This window comes from Balaenoptera ricei, chromosome 1 (genome assembly GCF_028023285.1).
Source record: "Balaenoptera ricei isolate mBalRic1 chromosome 1, mBalRic1.hap2, whole genome shotgun sequence".
NCBI classification, from domain to species: Eukaryota; Metazoa; Chordata; class Mammalia; order Artiodactyla; family Balaenopteridae; genus Balaenoptera; species Balaenoptera ricei.
Window position 1 is genome coordinate 108,756,986 of NC_082639.1, and position 27,705 is coordinate 108,784,690.

The 27,705-nt window shown below is 36.5% G+C and overlaps 1 protein-coding gene across 7 annotated transcripts in view; it reads left to right on the forward strand.

Moving 5' to 3' along the window:
* The window catches only part of RPRD2 (regulation of nuclear pre-mRNA domain containing 2), an 87,152-nt gene that overhangs the window by 29,686 nt on the left and 29,761 nt on the right, over positions 1–27,705 (forward strand). For 4 of the 7 annotated variants that reach the window (XM_059930153.1, XM_059930163.1, XM_059930179.1 and 1 more), the window contains exons 2-6: positions 9,715–9,844; positions 24,006–24,106; positions 24,971–25,048; positions 26,332–26,384; positions 26,974–27,100. In XM_059930153.1, coding sequence (XP_059786136.1) covers positions 9,715–9,844; positions 24,006–24,106; positions 24,971–25,048; positions 26,332–26,384; positions 26,974–27,100 — 489 coding nt within the window. The remainder of the gene's footprint in view (positions 1–9,714; positions 9,845–24,005; positions 24,107–24,970; positions 25,049–26,331; positions 26,385–26,973; positions 27,101–27,705) is intronic. The other 3 variants (XM_059930173.1, XM_059930183.1, XM_059930201.1) reach the window with 1 other exon arrangement.

The window sequence follows — 27,705 nt, forward strand, 5'->3', positions numbered from 1 at the left end:
GTTTTGGTTATAATCAACTTTTTAAAACATTTCGCTTATTAAATGATATGTACATAGTTACTCTGCATAGTTATTAGGTGTAAGCAATTAAACAACTCATATAAATCTCTGTATTTAGTATTACTATAGAAAGACCAAGCATTCTGAGGTCAGCTGAGAAGAAAACGTTGAGTTGAAGCCCTCGGACTTCTCTGAAGACTAGGGTTCCCAAGTGATTCCGCTTCTGATTTTTTTGCAACCTAGATGTTTCACAAGCCTCCTAGATATCAGGAGCCAGACTAGAGCAAGGGAGTCCTGGAACTGGAGGAGCTAAGAATAAAATAGCCTTTTCTCTCCCCATTTTCGGAGGCCAGGGTTAAAGAGAAAGAAACTATTGTCATACATATCTTAATTTAGATTAGTTTAATCAAATGGCATTTTCCCCTCATACTCACCTGATATATACTAGCTTACAGGGAAGGAAAACTGGGAGAAAACAATTGCTGTTAGTGAAGTATTTGACTTGTTCTCTAGTAGGTACTATAAACAGACATTTAACATATATTATTTATTCCTTCCAAAGTCTTTCAAGCTATTATATTCATTTTAAGGTATGGAAGTTAAGGCTCAGAGACATATAATTTTAGTCAAGGTCATGACTCAGTTATTGAGGTAAAATTTGAATTGATGTATGTCTGAGTCCAATTTCTGTTTTCTTTCTGCTATACCATCCTCTGAAAGGAATGAGAATTCTGCTATATGTATTTGAGACAAGACTCTCCTTAGCACTGAGGTGGGGCAGATTATATTATTTATTTGGTATTTCTCTTTTCACCAGCATTTTCATATTAGTGAGATTAGGGTAAGCTTGAAAGAGTAAATGTTATGAAAGAGCAATGGTGGGGGGTTGTTGTTTAAGATTCTGTAATATAGACTTAACAGAAGATGGATTTGGTTAACAAGGGACAGGAGTAAAAGGTTCAGTCTCCTTCACATCCTAGATTATTGCTTGGTGTTATCTAGGAGACCCCAAAACATTTGGGGATAATTGATAAGAGAGAGAAACAGATAATTTGGAGCATGGGGGAAGATGAGGCCTAGATGGGGATGATTTTAGAAGGGAGGCTTTGGTTAGTATTCATTTATTCAATAGAAGATAGTAATTGTATACCTGATAAATAGTTGATTGGCATTGAGGTACCAAGCCAGTGTGCTGAAAGAACTCATGGTCTGATGAGGAAACATTTATAAATGGATGTTTTAAATTCTAAGTGAAAACGTACAGTATCTATATACAAGGTGCTTTAGCAGTATTGAGGAAGGACATAAAATGTAGTGGCATAGGGGTGTTTTCTTTTTAATTTTTAATGTATTATTTTGAATAAGTAAATACATGCCCAAGTCAAATTCCAAAAAGTGTACAATGGAAGATGAATTCCTCTGTCATGACTGTCTCTGTCTCTCTTGATCCCTTGGTTTCCTTCTGTAGAGGCATCACTGTTAGCAGTTTCTTATATCTCTTCCCAGAGGTATTCTCTATAAATATGAAGTATATGCTCGTTTGTACTTTCTGTACACATATACTAGCAAAGTAGACTCACTATATCTTGTTTTTGCTTTATATCTTGGAGTTAGTTCTAAATAAACTATAAAATGAACTATTAAAAACACAAGTTTTTTAATAGTTACGTACTTTTCAGCTAGATGGAGGTAACAATTTATTTAGCGAAGCCCCTATTAAGAACTTTTAGGATTTTTCCAGACTTTTGTTGGAAATAGTGCTGCAAGAATATCTTTGTACACAGGGACAAGCATACTCGTGGGATTAATTCCCAGCAGTCTGGAGAATGCATTGAAACTACAGACAGAGATCAGTTATTAAGAAGTTTGTTGTAGTAATGATGAGAAACTAAAGTAGGGTAGTGGCAAAAGAAATGGGGAGGGAAAAAATGAACTAGAAATTAATGTACTTCATCAATTCTAGGATGTACATCATCTTTTCACATTTTAACATGTTTGAAATCAGTATATATTTTACAGTTGATGGTTTCATTCAGCTAATTGGAAGTACTTTTAAAATTTCTTGGTGGTATATAAAATGTGCATGTTATAAACAATCTTATCATTTTTTTTAAAGTAAAGATTTTTATTTTTATTTTTTAAATTAATTAATTAGTTATATTTGGTTGCATTGGGTCTTCGTTGCTGCGCGCGGGCTTTCTCTAGTTGTGGTGAGCGGGGGCTACTCTTCGTTGCGGTGCACAGGCTTCTCATTGCGGTGACTTCTCTTGTTGCGGAGCACGGGCTCTAGGCCGTGCGGGCTTCAGTAGTGGCAGCACATGGGCTCAGTAGTTGTGGCTTGCAGGCTCAGTACTTGAGGCGCACGGGCTTAGTTGCTCCATGGCATGTGGGATTTTCCCAGATCAGGGCTCGAACCCGTGAGCCCTGCATTGGCAAACAGGTTCTTAACCACTGCGTCACCAGGGAAGCCCAACAATCTTATCTTAAATTCAGAAATACGCAGTAATAAGATGGTAAGATTAACAGGACTTAAATGTAGAAAGTAAGGGGAAGCAAGAGGCAAGGTTGAGATATATTTTTTGTTTTCTTCACTTTCAATATGTAAACCATTTTTCTATTTTCTGTATGGTCTTCATATTTGATTAATGATTGTCAACTCTACTACTGGTGGATATTTAGATTCTGATTTTCTTTTGGCTCTTGACAGATCATTGATAACACTGAGTAGTTTTCTGTTTAGAGTTAGGGAATGTTTGGATTTAGTAGATTTCTAGATAATTATATATAATGATATTTAACAGATGTTCCTAGTGGCAAATTAGCCAAAGAACTTCTGAGTTGATACTTTACAAATGTTGAGAGACCATTTTGAATTTTTTAGCTTAGATGTGGCTCTTTCAGTGTACATTGAAGTCATTTACTCGGGACTCGGGTTCTAAAATCAGTACCTAAGACAAAAGATTAATTCTTAAAATCGTGCACTAATTACAGTACCTAACGGTATCTTAGATGAAATCTAGTCCCTATCTACTCTGTATAGGTACTCAGAAGCCAGCTACCTTATGGGATTATTAACCAAACTGAATAGAAGACTATAGTACTCATTTTCATGAGTACTTTTTCTTTTCTTTGTATTTTCCTTCTCTTTTTTTCTAATTTATTTATTCAAGAAATAGTTACTGAAAGCCTACTATGTGTTAGGCATGGTCCTAGGTGCTGAGAATTCAACACTAAACAAAACTGACAAAAATCCTTGTCCTCAGCGGGGGAGACAGGCAAAAGATAAAGTAAGTAAATTATAGTATATTGGGGGAAAAAAACAAGGGGTGATAGGAGTGTTGGTGGTTTGATGTTGCAGTTTTCCTGGTCAGGGAAATACAGAAAGTCACTGAGAAAATGACATTTGGGCAAAGATTTAAAGGCAGTGAGAGAGTAAACCATGAAATTATATGGGAAAAGAATATTCCAAGCAGAGGGAGCAGGGAGCTCAAAGGACCCTGAAGCAAGAGTATGCCAGGTGTGTTGTAGGTCTTGCAGTCGCAAGGTGGCCAGAGTGGCTGGAATGGAATGAATGGTTACCAGGACTGGGGATCAGAGAGATAATGCAAAGTCAGATTGTTTAGGACTTGCAGGCCATAGTAAGGACTTTGATCTTTACTCTGAGTAAGGACGAGAGCCATTATTGGAGGGATTTAAAGCAACAAAATAATATGATCAGATTTATATTTTGAAAGGATCTAGACTGAAGTGGGGCAAAGGTAGAAGCAGGGAGACCAGTTAAGAGGCTAATTCAATAATTCAAGCAAAAGATGATATGACTTAAACCAGGAGGCAATGGTAAGTAGTAGTTGGAGTCTATGTATTTTTAAAAATTTGTTATTTTTAAATAATTTCAAATTTAAAGCTGCAGTATATTACAGATACCTCTGTGTGCCTTTCACCAGATTCCCCAGTAATTAACGTTTTACCATACTTACTTTAATCTCTTATTGCTCTCTTCATATACACATACACACACACACACACACACACACACACACACACTTTTCTTCAGAGCTATTTGAGAGTATGTTGCAGACATGATGCCCTGTTTAATACTTCAGTGTCCTTAAAAACAGTTAATATCCTTATATAGTTGTATTAATAAGCTTGGGCTGCCATAACAAAATACCACAAACTGTGTGGCTTAAACAGCAGAAATTTACTTTCTCACAGTTCTAGAGGGTGGAAAGGCTAACATCAAGGTCTGACAGGGTTCAGTTTCTGGTGAAAGTTCTCTTCCTGGCTTGTAGATGGCCACCTTCTTACTGTGTCGTCACGTGGTGGAGGAGGGTTTGGAGGGAGGGAGAGTTCCTCTGATGTCTCTTATAGGGACACTTGTGTCGTCTTACCAAGGCCCCACCATTATGTCCTCATGTAACCTTAATTACCTCCTTATAGACCTTATCTCCACATACAGTAACATCGGGGGTTAGGACTTCAACATATGGATTTTGGGGAGACACAGTTCAGTACATTGCAACAGTTGTTAATGTAACATCTGTACAACCACCAAAATCAGGAAATGAAAACTGATACAGTACTACCATCGAATCCATAGACCTTAATTGAATTTTGCCAGTTATCCCAATAATGGTCTTTAAAAGTCCAGGGTCATTTGTTAGAGTGAATTGTCATATCTCTTTAGTTTTCTTCAGTCTGAAACAGTTCTTTAGTCTTTCCTTATCTTTCATGACCCTGAAATTTTTGAAGACTATAGACCAGTAATTTGTAAAATAATCCATAAATTTGTGTTTGTCTGTTTTTTTGTTTTTGTTTTTTTTTTTTAGATTCAGGTTATGCAGTTTTGGGCAGGAATACCACAGAAGTGGTGCTGTGTTCTTAAAGCATTATATGTATTTGGAGGAACATAATGTCAATCTGCCCCATTAATAGTGACATTAACTTTTATCACTTGAATAAGTATATGTTTTCTATATATAACTGTGAATTCATACCAAGACTTCCAGTTACAGTCCAGCACCACGGGGTTTATTCTAACCTCCTTCTTTCCGCATTTGTAACTTCCTAAATCTGTATATATTTCAAAGGTAGCATTACTGAGATCTGCATTGTGAGTTTGGATATGGAGTGTGAAAGAGGGGAGTCAAGGATGACCCGATTTTTGGCTGAAAAAAGCCACCACAGAAGAAATGCCATTTACTGGGATGGAGAAGACTATAGGAGGAGAGGATTAAGAGGAAGAGATCAGAATATCACATGCTGAGTCTGAGCTGTGTATTAAACATCCAAGAGAGATGTTGGGTAGGAAGTTGGATATTTGAGTCTGCAGTTCAAAGAACAGGTCCAGGCTGAAATACAAATTAGTTTAAGACAATCAGTTAAACTTTTTGGACAAAAACGATTATATTTCCTTAATCAATAATGGAAGCAGCAAATATGTATTACAGAAAATTATAATACAGGCAAACAAAAGTGAAAAAAATAGAGATCAATACTGTTAAAGCTTAATTCCTGATTCTTTCTGATCTCTTTCACAGATTTTTTTTCTAACATGAGATCATTTTATAATTACTGTTTTTTCCACCCAGTTGATGATTTATTTCCATTTCCGTAAATTTTCATTTTATCTGATCCCAGACCATATTCACATTTCTTCAGTTGATCCAGAAATGTCATTTACAGCTGGCTAGTCCAAACCTATATCCATTTCAGAAACACAAATTAGTTACATCAGATTGCTCTGTACCTTGAGTCTCTTAATCTCTCCAATAATAGTGTAGGGCGGGAATTTCCTGGTTAGGACTCCAAGCTTTCACTGCCAAGGGCCTGGGTTCAGTCCCTGGTGGGGGAACTAAGAGCCTGCAAGCCACGTGGCACGGCCAAAAAAAAAAAAAGTCTGGGGTGATTTGTTTTGGGAGGTCGAGGTAGAGAGGGGTCAGAATCTGACATGAATTAAATTTAAAATTTTTGACTTTTTCCTATGGGTGAGTAGAAAACACTGAAGATTATTTAGGATGGGTTATCGTAGAAAAGGGAAGTTCTGTGAGAGAGAGAGAGGGAGAGAGAGAGGTGTGTTTCTGGGAACTGAGTAATTCATTAAAGGTGGAATTTTGAATTTGAAGGGGGAAGAGATGAGACTGGAAGAGAAGGTAAGATCCAGAATGTAAATGAAGACTAAGGTGTTTGGGCATTTTCTAGTAAGCAGTTGGAAATCATTGACAGATTTGATCTGAGAAATAGTTGGATACTGTTTACGTATTAGAAGATGAATTCAGCAACAACGTAGAGAATAAATTTGAGAAGACCAAGTCCAAGGCAGGATAACCAGTTAGGAGGCTATTTCAGTAGTAGTACGGGTCAAAAGTGATGACCCAACAAAGAGCAATGGTAGGAAGAGAAGGAGAAGAGGGGATAAATTTGAAAAATATTATTGGAGACAAAATTGGCTGGACTTGGAGGTTTATCAAAAGGGGGTTGAGGGTCAGGTAGGGAGGAAGAAGAGCCAGAAAAGACTGCTGAAATTCTAGCTAAATATAAGAGCAGTAACAGATGGAAGAGGAGGAAGATTATTAATAAAATATTGAAAAATCAAGTTCAAGGTATCTCTGAGACTTTGAAGTAGATGTGTGCATTGACTGGTAAAGGGAAATCCAAGCATGAAATCTATGGATATGGGAGTCATTGGTACTTAGGTGGTAGTAGTTAAATGTGGATAATTATGCTGATAGCATTCCATTTTCTGTTGGCTAAGCACAGTCCTAAATGCTTTGCATACATTGTTTTATTTAATTCTTATAACAACCCATGAGTTTCTCATTTTGCAAAGGAAAAAAAAGTAATATATAGAAGTTAGGTAATGTATAAGACCCTAAAGCTAATAAGTGACAAAGCAAGGAATAGAACAGACTATCTGATTTTGAACCTGAAATCTTACAACTCTATGCTACGGGTGAATCGAGAAGAGTGCTCAGGGGAGAACCCTGGGGAGCATCAACATTTAAAGGAGGATGGGGACTTCACTGGTGGCGCGGTGGATAAGACTCCACACTCCCAGTGCAGGGGGCCTGGGTTTGATCCCTGGTCAGGGAACTAGATCCCACACGCATGCTGCAACTGAGAGTTAGCATGCCACAACTAAGCCCGTGTACCGCAACTAAGAAACCTGCATGCCACAACTAAGGAGCCTGCGACCTGCAAATAAATAAATAAATAAATAAATAAATATTTTTTAAAAAGAAATAAATAAAGGAGGATGATCACAGGTAGAGCTGCCTACCTATCATGTCCACCTGTGTATATATATGGAGGAAGAGCTAGAGAGGTCAGAGGAGAACTAAGAGAATGATTATAACAGAAACAAAAAGGGATTACTATAGCACATTATTCTGTGTGCCAAAGCCTGGTGGAAATGATAGTTCTTTGTAGAAATAGCATTTAGAAAAATCTCCTTTTGGGGCTTCCCTAGTGGTGCAGTGGTTAAGAATCCGCCTGCCAATGTAGGGGACACAGGTTCGAGCCCTGGTCCGGGAAGGTGCCACGGAGCAACTAAGCCTGAGTGCCACTAACTACTGAGCCTGTGCTCTAGAGCCTGCAGGCCACAACTACTGAGCCCACGCTCCAAGAGTCCGTGCTTCCCAACAAGAGAAGCCACTGCAATGAGAAGCCTGCGCACCGCAACAAAGAGAAGCCCTCGCTCGCCGCAACTGGAGAAAGCCCGCACACAGCAACGAAGACCCAACACAGCCAAAAATAAATAAATAAAATAAATATATTAAAGAAAAATCTCCTTTGGGTTTAATAAATTGGAGGTTATTGGTAATATTGGCAATTGCTGTTTGAGTGAAGTGATGGCAACATAAATGAGATAGCATAATTTATATAAGACTCCTCACATAGTAGATTGCATATTTTTTAAGTACAGAAAAAAGGTAGCTCCTATAATTATGGAGTTACTAGAAATTAGAGACAGTGCGTATAATAACACTCTTTCAGATCCCTATCTGAAAGATCTTAACTGACTCAGGTAAATTGATCTGGGTGGGTTTACTTACATATGGGTACATTTTTAAAAAAAATAAATTTATTTATTTATTTAATTTTGGCTGCTTTGGGTCTTCGTTGCTGTGCGCGGGCTTTCTCTAGTTGCGGCGAGTGGGGGCTACTCTTCGTTGCGGTGCGCAGGTCTCTCATTGCGGTGGCTTCTCGTTGCGGAGCATGGGCTCTAGGCACGCAGGCTTCAGTAGTTGTGGCACGCGGGCTCAGTAGTTGTGGCATACAGGCTTAGTTGCTCCGCAGCATGTGGGATCTTCCTGGACCAGGGATCGAACCCATGTCCCCTGCATTGGCAGGCGGATTCTTAACCACTGCGCCACCAGGGAAGTCCCTGGGTACATTTTTTGAGAGAACATAATTCCCATCTAATGATTTCTGCTTCTCTGTGAAATAGCATATTAAGCTTATCTCCTGAGAGTGAGAAAGAATGTGGTAAGAGAGGGCGCTTGACAAGAGTGGTAAAAGTTTGAAATAGCTCTTACAGCAAATGAGAGAGGATGCTGATTAAAGACATGTGGGAGGAGGGCCCACTGAAGGAAGGGACTGAATTTACATTGTTTCAGTACTTCTGGTGGTATGATTTTTCTTCAGCAGAACCCAGAGGCAGAAACAAAGGTGCAGTAAAGGCATTCAGTTAGATTGATCCAGATTTAGGATTTTGTTGAATACATGTGATAGAAAGCCTAAATTGTAGGGAGGATGAAAAGTAAAGGAAGGTTTTGATATGAGTGGTTTCGATAATGGATCAGAAAGACTCTGGAATCTTGAGAGAAAGAATTGAGTACTGGAAGAGACTATATGTGAGTTAGAGAAAATAAAGAACTGAAATCTTGATGAAATTGAAGCACAAATATAATGGAGTGGGCGGCTCTGGTCAGAAAGGGTGATTTTAAAATGTAGAAAGAAGTGGTTCTTGGAGGTCGCTGCATTTGAGGTCGAGACTAGAAAACATGATGAATCATCCGTATGGACAGTAAAAATTTTCAGGATAATAATAAAACTTAGGGTGGCTTTGCTCAAGGTTCCAGATAGTAAATTGATTGGGCCCTGTCCTGGACCTTAAAAAAGGTTGACGTGGGTGGGTTTATGGGCTCAAATTACTTATTTCCCAGGACATTCGCCTAGTGATGAAAGTGGCAGCAGAGCCTCTCTTCCGGTAGATGGGAGGACTTAGGTGTATCTGGACTGGTTGATGAAAAGAGTCTGTCTGCAATAATAATGTAGAGGAGGTTAAGCAATTTGCTTGCCTTAAGGTCACATTCTGATTGGATTCTAAAACCATTCTCCTTCCACTAACCCTGGTGTTTTTGCAACAAATTGAACTACTTCAACTCAATTTTTTATCTTCCCAAATGTTTGGGAGAACAGTTTTGTTTTATTTGAGCTTCTCCAGAGTTAATGGATTTTTTAGTGCCAAATACATACAAAGTGAAGTAGAAATTTACTAAAGCAATACCTTGAACAGAAACTTAACCTGAAGCAGTCAAGGTTTTTAGGCATTAGGTTCAGTAACTTGATCCATTAGCTCATTTGTCTGTTTATTCATCATCCATCCTTGTAGTAGCAGTTATACAGTTTGAGAACACTGTATTTGGAATAAGTTGCACTAAGTATAAATTGACTCATTTGGTCTTATTTATTGTCTTTTGTCATCTCCAGCTGCCTATCCCCACCGTTTGAATCTCTTTTACCTTGCCAATGATGTCATACAGAACTGTAAAAGGAAAAACGCAATCATATTCCGTGAATCGTTTGCTGATGTACTTCCTGAAGCAGCTGCTCTAGTGAAGTAAGTAAATTCTTACTCCTCTTTGGGATCTAAGCTTAGAAAATTTAGAATTTTAGTTTCCCGTTAGTAAGAACTGTAATAGTTAGTTGCACATGCTTGAAGATCCAAGGATATTGTGTCCAAATTGTTCATTGTAACTTTCCTGGTAATACACTTTTCTTTTAAAGACTCTTTCCTCCCTTTTTGAAAACTTGTCTGTTATTTATGCTCCGCCTCTTCTCTCCTAACTTGACCAGGAGAGTGTATCTCCTGGTCATACTCTCTGGCTGTACTTCTTTCTAACTGCTTTTTCTGTTTTTGTGTTTTTTACACATTTCCATTTTTCTTTCAGAGTCTTTCTGAAATCTTGCCCCCTTCATGAAATCTGTGTAATTAGGGAGAAATGAAAATATTAATTCTTAATTCCATATTGATTTACTCCATTTGCAAAGTTGTATCCAGCATTTCCCAAAGTGCTGGAACACTTATATTTGATCTTATTTTTGCCCTGTATTAGTAGTGCTTTCCTTGTGTTTCATCCATATTTGTAAGCTGTTTGCTTGGTGTGAGAAACACGCACATCTACACACAATTGGAGGATAAACAATTATATGGAAAAATCAAAATAGCTAAATATTTCCTCAAATTATGTACTTATTAGCATAATATATATTTGAATATATGACTATGGTATATTATTGATCCATTTGTTAGTATTAACCCAGTTAGAATGGAATGATCCTTGTTCCTTCCTTTGGATTGTAAACTTAAGATGTCTACTTTGGTATTACCAAAGATTAAAATGTGGTCTTATCTTTATATACTAAGTAATAAAGATTTATGCACGTCAGAAGTACATAAAATAATAACAGTAATAGCACCTACATTTATTGAGCAGTCATAATTGACCAGATATTATTATTATTATACAAAGTGCTTTGTGTACTTCAGGTTGTTTAAACCTGAGAACAACATTTAAAGTGGCTACTACTATTACCCCCATTTTAAGGAGGAGGAAACTGGCTTAGAGATATTAAGTAACTTGCCTAAGCTCTCACAGCTACCGGGTTAGGGGGTGGGGGGGCTGGCATTTGGCAGAATTCCTACCCAAGCCTGTCTAGACCCCAAAGCTTATGTTCTTTGCCACCTGACCACTAGTCTGTGCTGTTTCTTTACATATATAAATCCAGTATAATTTTGAGTAAGAAAAGCAGTGTGCTACATGATCTCCACTACTTAGAGTTTCTGCTGTAAATATCATTATAGTCTTAAAAACTTAACCTAATGTATCCTAGGCTTAGATTTCATGACCTAGTTCATGGATTAATATAGGGTTGTCACCTTTTATTTTACTATGTAAAGATATTTTTAAAAACAACTACTTTGTATTACTATTTCACAGAAAAACGTAGGAATGGCATAATCTCAGAATAAAGTACAGTCCTTTAAAATTTTAAACTCCGAAAATGTTTTTAACTCAATGAAGGATATCTTGAGAAACCTATGATAAAATCAGACTTAATGGTGAAACAATAAAAGCATTTCAGGACAGCAATGCCCTCTATCATCATTACTATTCACCATTATGTTGAGATTCCATTCATTTCTAAATAAATAAATAAATAAGAAGAAGGCATTTAGAAGAGATAGACTCTATATCTATAGATATAGATTTCTATATCTTTATATCTTTCTTTCTATAAAAGACCAGATAGTATTTTAGGCTTTGCAGGCCATAGGATCTCTGTTGCCACTACTCAACTCTGCCATTCTAGCATAAAAGCAGCCATAAGCAAATGGGTGTGGCTGTGTTCCTAAAACTTTATTTACAAAACAGGCAGCTGGCCAGATTTGGCCTGAGGTTTGTAGTTTGCTGACCCCTGGCCTACGTAGAATCAACTAATAAGAGAGTTCAGTTAAATAGCCAGATTCAAGTTCAACATAGAAAGGCAGTAGATTTCCTATATATGCTAGCAGTAACCTATTAAAAATGTAATTAGGAAAAAAAGATTCCTTTTGCAACAAAAAGTACTGCCTTTCCCCCCCAAATAAAGGAAACCCCACCCAAAAATAAATATAAGAAGTATGTAAGGCTTTTATAGAGAAAATTTTATAAGAAGACCTGGATAAATGAAGAGATAAATACATACTTTTGAAGGGAAAGATTTGGTATTGCTAAAAATATGATTCTCTCCCAATATGTAATCTATAAATTCATTGTGTAATCCCAGTCAGAATCTCAGTAGGGTTTGATGTGGAAGGATATATATCCAAGATAATTGTTTATAAGAACATCAAAGTCAGAGTTCCCCTGTCAATTATCTGTATATATTTTAAAACAATAATAGAATCAGGAGTAGAAGATTATATCAGTGAAACAGAATATATTCTCACTTATAAAGAAATTAATTATAAAGTATATGATAAATGAGAGGATATTAGGATATGAGCTTTAGTATTCCATAAACAACCCCATCCCATCCCCCTTTTAAATTTCTGTTCACGGTTATACTTTAGACTCATTTCTACCCTTTTGTGAATTCATTTCTCTTAATTTAAGGCTATCATTTAAATCCCTTTAATTGAGGGGCAAATGTTTAGAAGTTCTAGACAGTTAACCCAGGTGAGTGAAGTGGGTGGACTATAAGGAAAAACCCATCTAAAAGGGGCAACAACTACTCAGCCCTAGCCTATGGCCATAAAGAAAACTGTTGACCTATGCTGTCAGACCTTCCAAAGACTTTCTCATTTTTTAAGCTAGGTCAAAATCTAGATTCTTATATGAAGCCTCCCAATTTTTAAATGTGTGAAGCTAAATCACATTCTAAAAAATTTATTGCTAGCCAAACAAAACACATCTGATGACTAAATTTTGGAGTTACAAATAAATTTTAGCAAGTGGGTGAATTTTCAAATACAGAATATGCAATTAATGAGAATCAACTGTATCTAGAAATAAATCTTAACAAAAGATGTATAAAGTCTCGATTGAAAAAATTATAAAACATAATTGAGAAACAGTATAGAAAACCTAAAGAAATAATTTGTGGATAGGGAAGACTCAATGTTTACTGTCATTTCTTCCCAAATTGATTTATAAATCCAAAGCAGTCTTAATTAGGATCTCAGTAGTGTTTTTCCCCCCTATTTTATTAATTGATTTTGAATTTTGTATGGAAGTGCAGAGAGCTCCCTCCTCCCCTTCCCCCACAAAGGGAAAGCCTAGAAACTCTTGAAGAGCAACAAGGTGGGAAGACTGGCTCTACCAGATTTCAAGACTGATTATAAAGCTATGATAAATAAAGCAGTGTGATATTTGCCCAGAGATAGCCAAAGAAACCGGTAGAACATAATACAAAGTCTAGAAACAGACCAGTGTATATACTTGGTCTCTGTATGAAACTATTAGGTAGTAGAAAAGGAAGAACTGTTTCATAAATATTGCTGGGACAAATTGGCTATATAGAAAAAATTAGATCCCACTCACATCATACACAAAAATCAATTGCATATTAAATACTTAAACATGAAAGAACTACAAATCTTTTGAAGACAATGTAGGAGAATTTTTCATGACCTTACCTCATAAGATTAATAAATACAGCTACATTAAAATGAAGACCCTTCCATTTAATTGAAAGACACTATAAAGAGTGAAAAGACACGGGGCTTCCCTGGTGACGCAGTGGTTAAGAATCCGCCTGCCAATGCAGGGGACACAGGTTCAAGCCCTGGTCTGGGAAGATCCCATGTGCTGTGGAGCAGTTAAGCCAATGTGACACAACTACTGAAGCCTGGGCACCTAGAGCCCATGCTCCGCAACAAGAGAAGCCACTGCAATGAGAAGCCCACGCACTGCAATGAAGAGTAGCCCCCCCTCGCCACAACTAGAGAAAGCCTGCACGCAGCAACGAAGACCCAATGCAGCCAAAAATAAATTAAAAAAAGAGTGAAAAGACAAGCCACAAAGTGGGAGAAAATATTTTTATGCAGTCAACAAAAGGATCATATCCAGAATATATAAAGAATTACAAAATAATAAGAGAAAGACAAAAAATTTGAAGATTTTAGTTTTACCTGGCACTTATATTAGAAATCAAACCAGAAATTATTTAAATATATATCAATAATTTTTAAAACAATAAACGTTAATAACCAACACTTAAAATTTTAGTGAGAAGAGTGGTGGTGGTTTGCATTCTTGCCAGATCTCTTTAATGTGTGGCTTAATATCAGACAGCTATATTTTCTTACCTACTTTTTGCATTCAGTCTGTTCTGATATCATGTCATATAGCCCTAGAACTGCTGAGATATATAATTACATATCATATAAGTTGAGTCCCAATCAGGAGAGATAAATCACATATCAGTAATTTAAACAGGGAAAATTTAATATGAAGAATTGTTACGTAGGTAAAAGGTAGCTAACTACTAGAAAGAATAAACTGACTCTAAGGTGTTATGGAATAGTATCTGCTGAAAGCAGCTACTACCTCTGAACCTGAGGGAAAAGTAAATAAGGACTCACCCCACCCCACCCCAAGCTAAGATTCAGACCTGAGGAAAGAGTGGATTGCTGTAAGAACATGCTGCCTGTCACTAGTGGTTAAGAAACAGGCTGGAGAGCACTCACCACTGAACTACAAAAGCTATGGTAAAATGCACCCAGGATGCCTCTAAGCTGATCCACTTGAAAATAGAACACCAAAAGAAGAATCAGTACTGCCTCTTCTAGCCTCTCAGTGTCACTCTAGGGCTCTCTGTTGTCAGAGTCCAACACTGAACCAAGGGGAAAAAGAGTTTGCAGAGTCTGGCTCCGATACCGCAAGGGAAGGGCATGTTAGAGCTGAGAGGCAGTAAGTTAATAACTAGCACACATACGTACCAGATAAGGCATAAATCTTAAAGTCCACCAGTACGAACATTAGCAAGATTGTGGCACAGTGGAAACTCTTATATTACTGTTGCTTTGAGGGTTGATTGGTATAAAACAACCTAATTTTTAAAAGTTTATGTACAGATCTTGCGATTCCACCCCTAGGCTTTTACCCCTGAGAAACTTTTGCACATGTGCAGCAAGATCAGTGGAAGGGCATTTTTATAGCAACATTGTCTATGGTAATAAAAATTTGGGGAATTCCCTGGTGGTCCATTGGTTAGGACTCTGTGCTTCCACTTTAGGGGGACCAGGTTTGATCCCTGGTTGGAGAACTAAGATCTCACAAGCCGCTCAGCACAGCCAGAAAATAAATTAATAAAGTGAAAACCCTAATAAAAAAAATTTGGAAACATTTTTTCCTACAGTAAAGTGAATGAATTGTGGCATACTGGAATACCAGACAGCAAGGAAAATTAATGAATTTCAGTTATATGCAATGACATAGACAAATCTCACAAAATATTGATTGAAAGTACAAAGGAATATTTATGTATATATAGTATGAATCCATTTATATAAAGTTCAAATTTGGCAAAAAATGAACTATTGTTTATACCTACCTATATGTTAAAACAAAGAAAAGTAAGGAAACAATTATCACAAAAGCCTACCATCCCAGGTAGATGGAAGGAATTGTGATCTTGCAGGGGCCACTCAGGTCCTCTGGGGAGCTAGCGATGTTTTATTTCTTGACCTGGGTTGTGATTACATGGCTGTTCACTTTTTAATCATTTGTTTATAATATATATCATATGTAATTATATATTATATGCAACTTTTCCATAATATAAGATTTATTTGGACTAAACAATTTTCAAACTACAGTATTAAGTAAATGAATTTAAGAAGTTGATTCCTTTTGAAAATCAAATTGGCAGCCTAGTAGAACAAATTGTATAATCAACCGTAGAGCAATACAGTATTCCCGATTAGGTATAAACTCTGTAGAGTTTTGTTTGCTCTATCCTTTCACCTTCCTTATACATTTAATATCCTCAAGAAATTTTCCCTTCCTGACTTCTACTTCCTAGTCTGGATTAAACAATTCTTCTTTGCTACCATTATACCTGTCTCTACTTCTGTCATAGCACCTAGCACACTGCCTTGTAATTGATACACATGCTTTTTGTCACCAGTTTCTATTTCCCAGACATTCTGCTCCCAGCACAATGCTTGTCACTTCATAGGTGGTTGGTTAGCTTGATGCATGGATGGAAATACCATGGAGAGCTGTAAAGCTGTATTTCTTAAGTACAGGCCTAGGTATTCCTAGGTGGGTCCATGGATATAGTTTAAAGGGTCTGTGGATTGTCTAAGCATATTCAGTGTCATCCGTATGATTACCTTATTAACAGTTCTGTGACTCATTTTCAGTGACTGTGTTATCATGTGTTTGTATTTTGACATAAGATAATATTACTTTATCAAAGGCTAATGAGGAAAGGTTAAAGATGGCTTTAATATATAAATAATGGTTTGTATCAGTTGAAGGCACTAATAATTTCGACATACACTAAAAAAAAAGTTCATAGTAGTTCAAATGGAGAAAAATGGTGAAATAATTGAATGATAATAGTATTATAGGCTTGATAAATTAAAAACAATGTATTAAATTCAGTGTATATATTCAGTATCATGTTTACATTGCAACTTGTACTTGGTTTCAACAAAATATTTATCACTTTAAATCAATGTTAATATGAATGGTATTTACTGTATTTTTGTTTAATTTGCAAATTCTGATTTATAGTTGTTGAAGAACTATAAAATGTTTTCAGGGGAATCATAGGGTAAAAAGATAATATGGAGACTTTGCGATCATATTCATAGGAAATCCAAGAGAATTTACAGACTAATGAGGATTCAGCCAGGTTGCTGGATACAAGTCAATATATAGGAATCAATAGCATCTCAGTATATCAGAAATAACCAATTAAAATATAATTTAAAAAAGGGATATTATTAGCAGTAACAACAAAAGCTTATAGGTACCTAGAACAAAAGTGTGTTGAGACCTTTATGAAGAAAATTATAAACTGTTTCAAAAAGACAAAAGTCAGCATGTAAATACAGTACACTTTAATCAAGTTCCCAGTAGGACATTTTAAGAAGTTTGTTATACTGATTCGAAAATTCATATAGAGGAGTCAGTGTCTTAGGAGTAGTCAAGACTGTTGATAAAAAGCCAAGTAGGACTTAACCTATGAAATATCAAGAATTATTATTTGGCTATAGTAATTAAAAGAATATGGTATTAATACAAGGGTAGACAAATAGATTTAAGGAGCAAAACAGAGAGCCCACAAATGGACTCATACATATATGGGACCTCTGTAAATGGTAGCATTTGCATTACAGTTCATTGGGGGGGAGATGAACTCTTCAATAAGTGATTCTGGGACATGGACTTCCTGTGTGGAAAAAATAAAATTAAATGTTTCCCAACACAGTACACAAAAATATATCCCAAATGAATTACCTTGATGTATAAAACAAAACGTTAAAATGTTAGAAGAAAATATGAATGTTTTCATGACTATAAGGGTTAGTTTAGAAAGCTTTTAAGACACCAAGAACAGATAATAAAGAAAAGTATTTATAAATTTAAGTACATCAGAATTAAACTTCTGCATTATAGAAGACACCATAAAATTAAGGACAAGTGACACACTAGGGAAAACATTTGTTATAGGCAAATAAAAAAGATAAGTTTTATAAATGGGGATTATTTTAGGAGATACAGAGTAGCAAGTTTTTAGAGATAAAAATCTCTCTCCATCTAATTTCTGAGCTCCAAGATTTTTTTGATTAAGTATTGACTGCCTCCTCCTTGAGTTGACCCAGTATTTGGTCTTCCATTCAGTCAGTTGGCAAATATTTATTAAGAACCTGCAAGATATATAGCACATTATTCTGATGGTGTCCCAGAAATAAGATACTGATAAAGAAAAGATATTCTTGAGTGAGGCACAAGATTATGCTGATTGGTTCTGGTTCTGTTTTGTTTTGTTTTGTTTTGTTTTGTTTTTTTGCCACTCTGCGCAGCTTGTGGGTGTCAGTTCCCCAACCAAGGACTAAACCTGGGCCCTCGGCAGTGAGAGTGCAGAGTCCTAACCATTGGACCTCCAGGAAATTCCCTAGTTCTCTTTATTTTTTTTTTTTTAATTTATTTATTTATTTATTTTTTTTTTTGGCTGTGTTGGGTCTTCACTTCTGTGCGAGGGCTTTCTCTAGTTGCGGCAAGCGGGGGCCACTCTTCATCGCGGTGCACGGGCCTCTCACTATCGCGGCCTCTCTTGTTGCGGAGCACAGGCTCCAGACGCGCAGGCTCAGTTAGTTGTGGCTCACGGGCCTAGTTGCTCCGCGGCATGTGGGATCTTCCCAGACCAGGGCTCGAACCCGTGTCCCCTGCATTGGCAGGCAGATTCTCAACCACTGAGCCACCAGGGAAGCCCCTAGTTCTCTTTATTTTATCTGTGATACCTGGGCACCTCTTGTACTCCTTATCAACTTCATGCCTTGAAATAATTTGCTAATACCTTGCTGTTTTAAAAGTGGTCCAGGGGTGAGGGTTGCTAGCATAGAAAGCATCTATTCAACATCCTAGCAATTCTGCAAGTCAGTCAGTTTTTTTGTTACTTATAAGTCAAACAACAAAGTTTATATTTAATTATTTTATGTTGTGTGTGGTAATAATTGTATGTTCTGTAGAAATTGAGGTTGTGATCAGTAATGGCTGAAATAGAGGTCTAGAATTACAAGGTAAGTAAAACTGCTATTTTGGATCTTGTTTTGGTTTTTTATTTTAGTTGAATTTGTAAATTCAAGAGATGGTTGGATTATGGAAGTTTGAGAGTTCGGTGTTCATATAAAGACCGAATCTAGCCAAGAATTTTAGAGCTAACAGAAATTGTTTAGTAAAAATCATTTTAAAAATGAAGAAACCTAGTTTCCAAAAAACTTCTCACTGAAACCAGAACTAAAACCTCTAGTTTCCCAATCTAGTGCTATTTTTTACTATATTATACCCTGGTCTTATTTTTATGATTTCTTAGCAGTTGCTGTTTTTCCAGCATATTTTACTTGAGACTTTGGTGAATAGCTGTTGGGACTTCATAATGAATAGTTGGGTTTGAAAATGACAAAATCCAGTTGTCATTCATTCATTTACTATTTAGTGAACACTTTGTAGGTGCTGAAGAAGCAACAGTAAATAAATTACAACTTCTGCCAGGAGGAAGCTCTGTAAACAGACATTTACAGATAATTATGACTTGGCTTCTGGCTGAATGGCCAGCCATCTATTCCAAAGGGTCCTTTTTTGTAAAACAATTATATTGTTGACAAAATATAAGCTGAACCAACAACAGTGGACATATTAGAATGGTAGAGCTGACATTAATTAGTATGCCTATCTCAGAGTACCTATCACATGATCTGGGCTCTGGAAAGGGGATAAAGTAGTCTTGAGTCATAAGTCCCCCTGGCTTCCAGTATAGATTTGCTCTCAAGGAACACATTTCCTACTTAGATCACCAGGAATCTCATAGATGAAAAAAATATGTGCTCACCATCAGAGGTCGCCAAATACATTGGGAAACAAAGCACCACGAAGGAGAATCATCAGATTTAGATCCCCTCACAGTGAGCTTCAGATATTAGAATTATCAGACAGGGTATATAAGACAATTACAAAAGATGTTAAAGAAAGATTAAATGGAATAAAATGAACAATGGATAAGATATTTGGGCAAAAGAACCAGTAGGAATTCTAGAAAGGAAAAAGAGATTAAGCTAGAAAATAGTTCTGAAGAAATTAGAATGCAGCAGTAGAGAGAAGGAAGTGGAAAAATGAAGGATAGAATGAAAGGCCTATTTAACGTCAAATGAGAATCTTGGAGGAGAGACCTTCTGAGTTCCTTCAGAGAGGTAATGGCTGAGAACACTTTGAAAGTAATGAAATAAACAAAACAAAACATGAATCTTCAAACATAGGAAGCACAACATACACTAAGCAGGATAAATAAAAAATTTACACCTAGTCATTCATTGTGATGAAATTACAAAACAAAAAGATTTTTAAAAGCAGCCAAAGCGTTCACACCTACTAGGATAACTAATTTAAAAACAAAATAAAACCAGAAAATAACAAGTGTTAGAGAGAATGAGGAAAAACTTCTGCATTTCTGTAGGCATGTAAAATGGTGCAGCTGCTATGGAAAAAGTTTGATGGTTCTTCAAAAAGTTAAACACAGAATTACTATGTGATCCAGCAGTTCTACTCCTGGGTATATACAAAAAAAGAAACGAAAGCAGGAAATTGAATTTATGTTTGTACACCCGTGTTCATAACAGCACTTTTTACAATAGTGAAAAGAAGGAACCAGCCCAATTTTCAGATGAACAGATAAACAAAATATGGTATATACATAAAACGGAATATCATTCAACCTTAAAAAGGGGAGAATTCTGACACATGCTACAACATAGATGAATCTTGAAGACATTATGCTAAGTGAAATAAACCAATCACAGAAGCACAACTGTTGTATGATTCCACTTATATGAAGTAACTACAGTAGTCAGATTCACAGAAACAGAAGGTAGAATTGTGGTTGTACGGGAAATATTGTATGATTCCATTTATAGGAAATGTCTAGAATAGGTAAATCCATAGAGACAGAAAGTAGATTAGAAGTTGTTAGGAGCTGGAGGAAAGGGGTAATAGGGAGTTAATTGTTTAATGGGTACAGAGTTTCTGTTTAGGGCAGTGAAAATTGTTGGAAACAGATAGAGGTCGTTGTACAACATTGTGGATATAACTAATGCCACTGAGTTGTACATTTAAAAATGGTTAAAATGGCAAATTTTATGTTATTATTTTATGACAGTTAAAAAAAAAGTAAACAAAAAAACAAAGTAGTCAAGAGAAAAGACAAAGTCAGATCACATGCACAAGGACTACAGTTAGACTGACAACAGACTTCTAAACTGCAACAGTGAAACCAGAAGGCAGTTATGAAAAATATTTTTATAGCATTGAAAGAAAATAGCTGTCAGCCTGGATTTGTGGGACTTCCCTGGTTGCGCAGTGGTTAAGAATCTGCCTGCCAGTGCAGGGGACACGGGTTCGATCCCTGGTCTGGGGAGATCCCACATGCTGCGGAACAACAAGCCCATGCGCCACAACTCCTGAGCCCGTGCACCACAACTGCTGAAGCCCACGCACCTGGAGCCTGTGCTCTGCAACAAGAGAAGCCACTGCAACGAGATGCCCACGCACCACAACGAAGAGTAGCCCCTGCTCGCCGCAACTAGAGAAAGCCCACGCGCAGCAACGAAGACCCAACGCAACCAAAAATAAATAAATTAATTAATTTTTTTAAAAAATAGAGTGGGTACAGAAGGAACGTTTCTCAACATAATATAGGCAGTGTATGACAAACCCACAGCTAACATAATACTCAATGGTGAAGAATTGAAAGCTGTCCTTCTAAGAATAGGAACAAGGCAATGATGTATACTCTTGCCATTCTTATTCAATATAGTACTGGTAGTTCTAGCCAGAGCAATTAGGCAGGAAAAAGAAAAAGGCATTGGAACAGAAGAAGTATAACTGTCACTATTTGCAGATGACATGATTTTATATATAGAAAATCCTAAAGACTCCACCAAAAACCTATTAGAATCAGGGACTTCCCTGATGGCGCAATGGTTAAGAATCCGCCTGCCAATGCAGGGGACACGGGTTTGAGCCTTGGTCCGGGAAGATCCCACATGCCATGGAACAACTAAGCCCATGCACAAGTACTGAGCCTGCACTCTAGAGCCCACGAGCCACAACTACTGAGCCCACGAGCCTAGAGCCTGTGCTCCGCGACAAGAGAAGCCACTGCAATGAGAAGCCCGCGCACCGCAGCAGAGAGTAACCCCTGCTCGCCACTACTAGAGAAAGCTTGCGTGCGGCAATGAAGACCCAGCACAGCCAAAACTAAATAAGTAATTAATTTTAAAAAAATTTGTTTTAAAAACCTATTAGAATCAATAAACAAATACAGTAAAATTTTAGAATATGAAATCAGTATACAAAAATTGGTTTCATTTCTGTATGTTAACAATGAGCTAGCAGAAAAAGAAATTAAGAAAACAAAACAATCCCATTTACAATCGCAACAAAAAAGAATGAAATACCTTGAATGAATTTAACCAAGGAGGTGAAAGACCAGTACGTTGAAAACTATAAGACATTGTTGAAAGAAATTGAAGAAGACACAAATAAATGAAAAGATATTCCACGCTCATGGATTGAAAAAATTAATGTTGTCAGAATGTTCATATTACCTAAAGCAATCTGCAGATTCAGTGCAATTCCAATCAAAATCTGAAGGACGTTTTTCACCAAAATAGAACAAAAATTCTAAAATTTGTATGGAACCACAAAAGACCCTGAATAGCCAAAGTAATCCTGAGAAGAAAGAACAAATCTGTAGGTATCACACACCCTGATATCAAATGATATTACAAAGCCATAGTAACCAAAACAGCATGGTATTGACAGAAAAACAAATACCTTGATCAGTGGAACAAAATTGAAAGCCCAGAGATAAGCCTATGCATTTATGGACAACTAATTTACAACAAAGGAGCAAAGAACATACAATGGAGGAAGGATAGTCTCTTCAGTAAATGGTGGTGGGAAAAACAAGACAGCAACATACAAAAAAACCCCAAAACTAGGCCACTGTCTCACGACAGACACAAAAATTAACTCAAAATGGATTAAAGACTTGATGTAAGACCTGAAACTATAAAACTCCTAGAAGAAATTTTAGGCTGTACAGTCTTTGACATTGGTCTTAACATTACTTTTCTGGATATATCTCCTCCTCAGGCAAGGGAAACAAAAGGAAAAATAAATGGGGCTACATCAAACTAAAAAGTTTCAGCACAGCAAAGGAAACCATCAATAAAACAAAAAGACAGCCTACTGAATAGGAGAAGGTATTTGCAAATCAAATATCTGATAATGGGGTTAATATCCAAAATATAAGAACTCATACAACTCAACAACAGCAAAACTAATAACCTGTTTAAAAAATGAGCAGAGGTGCTGAACAGACATTTTTCCAGAGAAGACATACAAATGGCCAACAAGCACGTGAAAAAATGTTGACCATCACTAATTATTAGAGAAATGCAAATCAAAACCACAGTGAGATATCACCTCACACCCATTAGAATGGCTGTTATCAAAAAGGCAAGAAATAACAAGTGTTGGAGAGGATGTGGAAAAAATGGAACCCTCATACACTGCTGGTGGGAGTGTAAATCCGTGCAGCCACTATGGAAAACAGTATGGAGAGTCCTCAAAAAATTAAGAATAGAACTACCGCATGTCCAGATATCCTACTTCTGAGTATTTATCCAAAGAATATGAAAATACTAATTTGAAAAGATATATGCACCCCTCTGTTCATTGCAGCATTTTTTACAATAGCCAAGATAGGAAAACAACCTAAGTGCCCATCGATGGATGAAGGTGTGTGAGAGAGAGAGAGAGAGAGAGAGAGAGAGAGAGAGATATACACACACACACACACACACACACAGTGGAATACTATTCAGCCATTTAAAAAAAGACGAAATCTTGCTGTCTGAGACAACACAGATGGACCTTGAGGGTATTATGCTAAGTGAAGTTAGGTGAAGAAAGACGTACCTTATGTTTTCACTCATACATGGAATATGTTTTAAAAATTAAAAATAAAATAACTGAACAAACCAAACCAAACACACACATAGATCCAGAGGACCGAGTAGTGGTTACCAGCGTGGCAGGGTGGTGGAGGGAGCGTGAAATGGATTAAGGGAGTCAACTGTATGGTGATGGATGGAAACTTAAACTTTTGATCATGAGCATGCTCATGAGTGTATAATCATTAGTGTATACAGAAGTAGAAATATAATATACTCATGAAACTTATATTATGAACCAATATTACTCTCAGTAAATTTTTTAAAAGTTCAATATGTTATCCATAGCCTCATCTATGTCAGTAGTAAAAAGTGTTGAATAAGAGTTTTTAAGATTTTAGCCCTAGACACCAGAAAAAGATGTTTTAAAATAAACATGAGAAGACATTTGGAAAATAATTTTATTGACAACTTTATTTTCAGATTTCTAATTTGAGATGTAAGTTAACATTTTTATATGTCTGTCTCACTTTTTCTTTCTTCTCAGGGATCCATCTGTCTCTAAGTCTATAGAACGAATCTTTAAAATCTGGGAAGATAGAAATGTATACCCAGAAGAAATGATTATGGCGTTAAGAGAAGCTTTGAGTAAGTATTTTTTCTCTCCTAAAAGAAAGATTGAGTCATTGTTCAGTCTTTAAAATTATATATATTTTATAGATTTGGTCCTTTTGCTTAATAACGAAAAATAAACTTTTGGATCTGGCCCTGTTTGTTTAAAATTAAATAATTGTAAAATCGGTTTGCATTAAAATTTAAGTAGAATTGGTTTGGGGAGGGTTGAATTTCGTTTTTATTGACTAAAGAAAGTCAAGCATATTAAGTGATGATGACCATCTAATTATTTTCCGGCATTTGCTTTACTTTAGTTGAATGCTTTAAACTGTTCATCTTTTGTGTTTAATAATTACTGCCCTGTCCTCTTACTTATGGGACAATTTTTGGACAGGGTTTCAGTTTTCAGTAAGCTGTTTGATACTAAGCATATATTGGCATTCTTCGGTCTCTCTTTTGGTTTAGATTTGCAGTAAGTTGTGTACTGGTGTTATTTAAATTACTTAGTTCCTGTGTATTAGATACATGTAATTAAGTCATTGAATAGCAGTAGGTGGTATCTGATACCATGACCATAAATTGACTAGAAATTTGCTTTAAAAATAGCATCTTCTAAGAAGCTGTTAAATTCTTCATTTGAATGTGTTACCTGGTGTTTTTAAGCTTCTACCCTATTCTCAAAATTTGTTATTTCATTGATGTAGAAATCATGTTTATTTGACAGCTTCTTAGATCTGGTGGGTGTTTTTATCTTTTTATAAAAATGAAAGAAAAGGAGAGAAAGAAACAACACACAGTCTCGGATTGCCTTTTTTCATGCTACAACTTTGACACTGAAGTGGACAGACAGAACAGCTTCCCATAACGCCAGATTGCAAAAACTGAAATGTTTTCCAGGTACCACTTTCAAAACTCAGAAGCAGCTGAAAGAAAATCTGAACAAACAACCGAATAAGCAGTGGAAGAAATCACAAAGTAAGGAACAAAATCTCAACTAATATAAATTACCTCCTCTTTTTGGAGCAGAAGAAAATGTAGACCATTTGACATCGTACCTGGCATAAACCATGGGCAACCCTGTGTTTTCCAGGCCTGGGAGGCTCCCAGTGACTTACACTAAACAAGCCATCATGGAGTTACTTCTTTAAAAAAATAAAAATAAAACTACTTTTAAACAAAGGAAATGCAGAAAAAGGGTTTAAATGAGTGAAGATTCAAGAGTAGTTGGGGGATTGAAAGAAGAAAAAAATACGTGATAGTGCCCAGGCTAACTTTCAGGTTCAAAGATATATGAAGTTAGAGGCAGCTGGCATTAAACAACAGAGCTGAAGAGGAGACTAGGCATTAAGAAGCATTTCTGTGGGAGCCATGAAATCCTTCAGATTTGGGGATATACTCTACCAGATTAGACATGGGCCTCAAATCCTGGCCAGAAGCTCATTCTCTAACAGGAGCTCCTGCTGTGTTTATCATGTTTACCCAGCATGAGATCAAGGGAGTGGAATACTGCATGTGATAGGCTGCTGTGGGCCAAACTGAGGAATATTGAGAAAGACTTGAAGGTGTGGAGGGAACAAGGTAAAAGACAGTGAGAATTGGGAGGTGAAACAAGACACTTGGGATGGTTTTGCTCCAGCAAGCATGTGATATTCATCATGATTAAGGGAGTCCTCTCACATCCTTTTGGTCGTAAGTTGCATGCTTAGGAACAACAAGAGTCATCATTTCAGCCAAAGTTCAACCACAGTGGTATTGTACTTAGAACTTTCCCTGCCTATTTTTGCTATGAATTGAGTCAGCAGAAAAAGAAATCCAGAATTAAATACATAGGAATAGAGTTGATGCTTCTAAGTAAATTTTCTTCAGCCAGTGCTCAGGATTAATCGGATGTCCTGCTCCTGAACACTCTTAATTTGAGGTGTTAAGATCCTCTTACACTCAGTCAGACTAGGCAAAAAGGTACTTCATGTATCTCAGTATCTCCAAATCAATAATTCTAGGACTTCAGACTTACAGGTTATGTTGGAGGTAAGTAGGTTAGACCTATCTAAATAGTGTATTTTTATATTTACTATGCTTGGGAGTGTTCAAATTTCATATTCCACTATTTATTCTAAGAATTATACCATGATTTAAATGTGCATGTTCGACATATATTCAAAGAGTACAGCCTTAACTATAAAACTGGAAATTTTCCTGAATATTAGTCAACATTTTGTGTCTATTTTCTTAAATGACCTTTTGTTTAATTCCAACAGCATCCACGAATCCAAAAGCTGCTCTCAAGTCTAAGATAGTTGCTGAATTTCGAGTAAGTTACAGAATATGTTCAACATGCCAAAATATTATTCACCCCTTTTGTGTTAGTTTTCTGTATAGTCCATCCTGAAAGATTTATTTTTATTCAGTTATGCATCAGTTATATTTTAAACATGTTCAAACTGTCTAAAACTTAAGAGGTTTATCTGTACCTCTAAAGGACAAAGTAACCTTCTTCTGAAATATCTATTACCAGCTGAATTTTGTGTTGAGTCCCAACAAGGGATTCATCTTTCTATAAAACTGTATTAAATTAAAATTTGCTTAAAGTTAACATAATAAGACCGTTTATCTAGTTAAAATTTAAAGAAGATATTAGTGGACCTTTGTCTGTTTCAGTCTTAACTCTGTATCCATAAATTAGCTTTGAATAAATAAGGAAAAGGATCTTTTAAAGTATGTAACTGAAAATATGGTTTTGACATGAGAATTGGTGTTGATATTTGATATCCCTGATTATGAGGAAATATGAAGGGTTTTTGCCTCTCATGGCTTTGTTAGGTTTTATTCATGTTTTACTTTAGTGTGGAAAGGTAGAATAAGTGGATGATTTCATAAATATGACCCTGGTCTGTGTTCAGTCTCAGGCCCTCATTGAAGAGCTGTTGCTGTACAAGCGCTCAGAAGATCAGATAGAATTGAAAGAAAAACAGCTGTCAACCATGAGGGTGGATGTGTGCAGCACAGAAACTCTCAAATGCTTAAAAGGTAATACCTACATCCTTATAAATAGAATAAGTCAGATTTTCTTTCTAGATATGTCATCTTCAAGTGATCAGACTGACTCCTTCCATAAAGACAACCTCACGTTACAGAGAATAGTTGTGGCACCTCTTTCCCAGGTGGTGATTTCATACATGTCAATTTCATAAGTAAATTCCTAGCCTTCAAATCGTACACCTTAAACAATGTTATATGCCAGTTATATCTCAATAAAGCTGGAGAAGAAGTAAATTTTAAAAAATTTTTTTAAATAAGTAAATTCTGTCCTTTTCCCCACTTCTAGTCCTTTCTTGATGTATTGGATTATGATGGGGTATTTCACATGAGTGATTAACTGGTTTGGCTATGCTCTTCAATAAGGTCACTGTAGGGAATTCCCTGGCGGTCCAGTGGTTAGGATGTGGCAATTCCACTGCTCTGGGCCTGGGTTCGATCCCTGGTCAGGGAACTAAGATCCTGCGAGCCACATGGTGCAGCCACAAAAATAATAATAATAAATAAATAAGGTCACTGTAATGCCTCATAAAATCTAGTGACGTGCTCTCTTTTCCTTACATTGTAGATTATAAATAATAATCATATTAATTTAT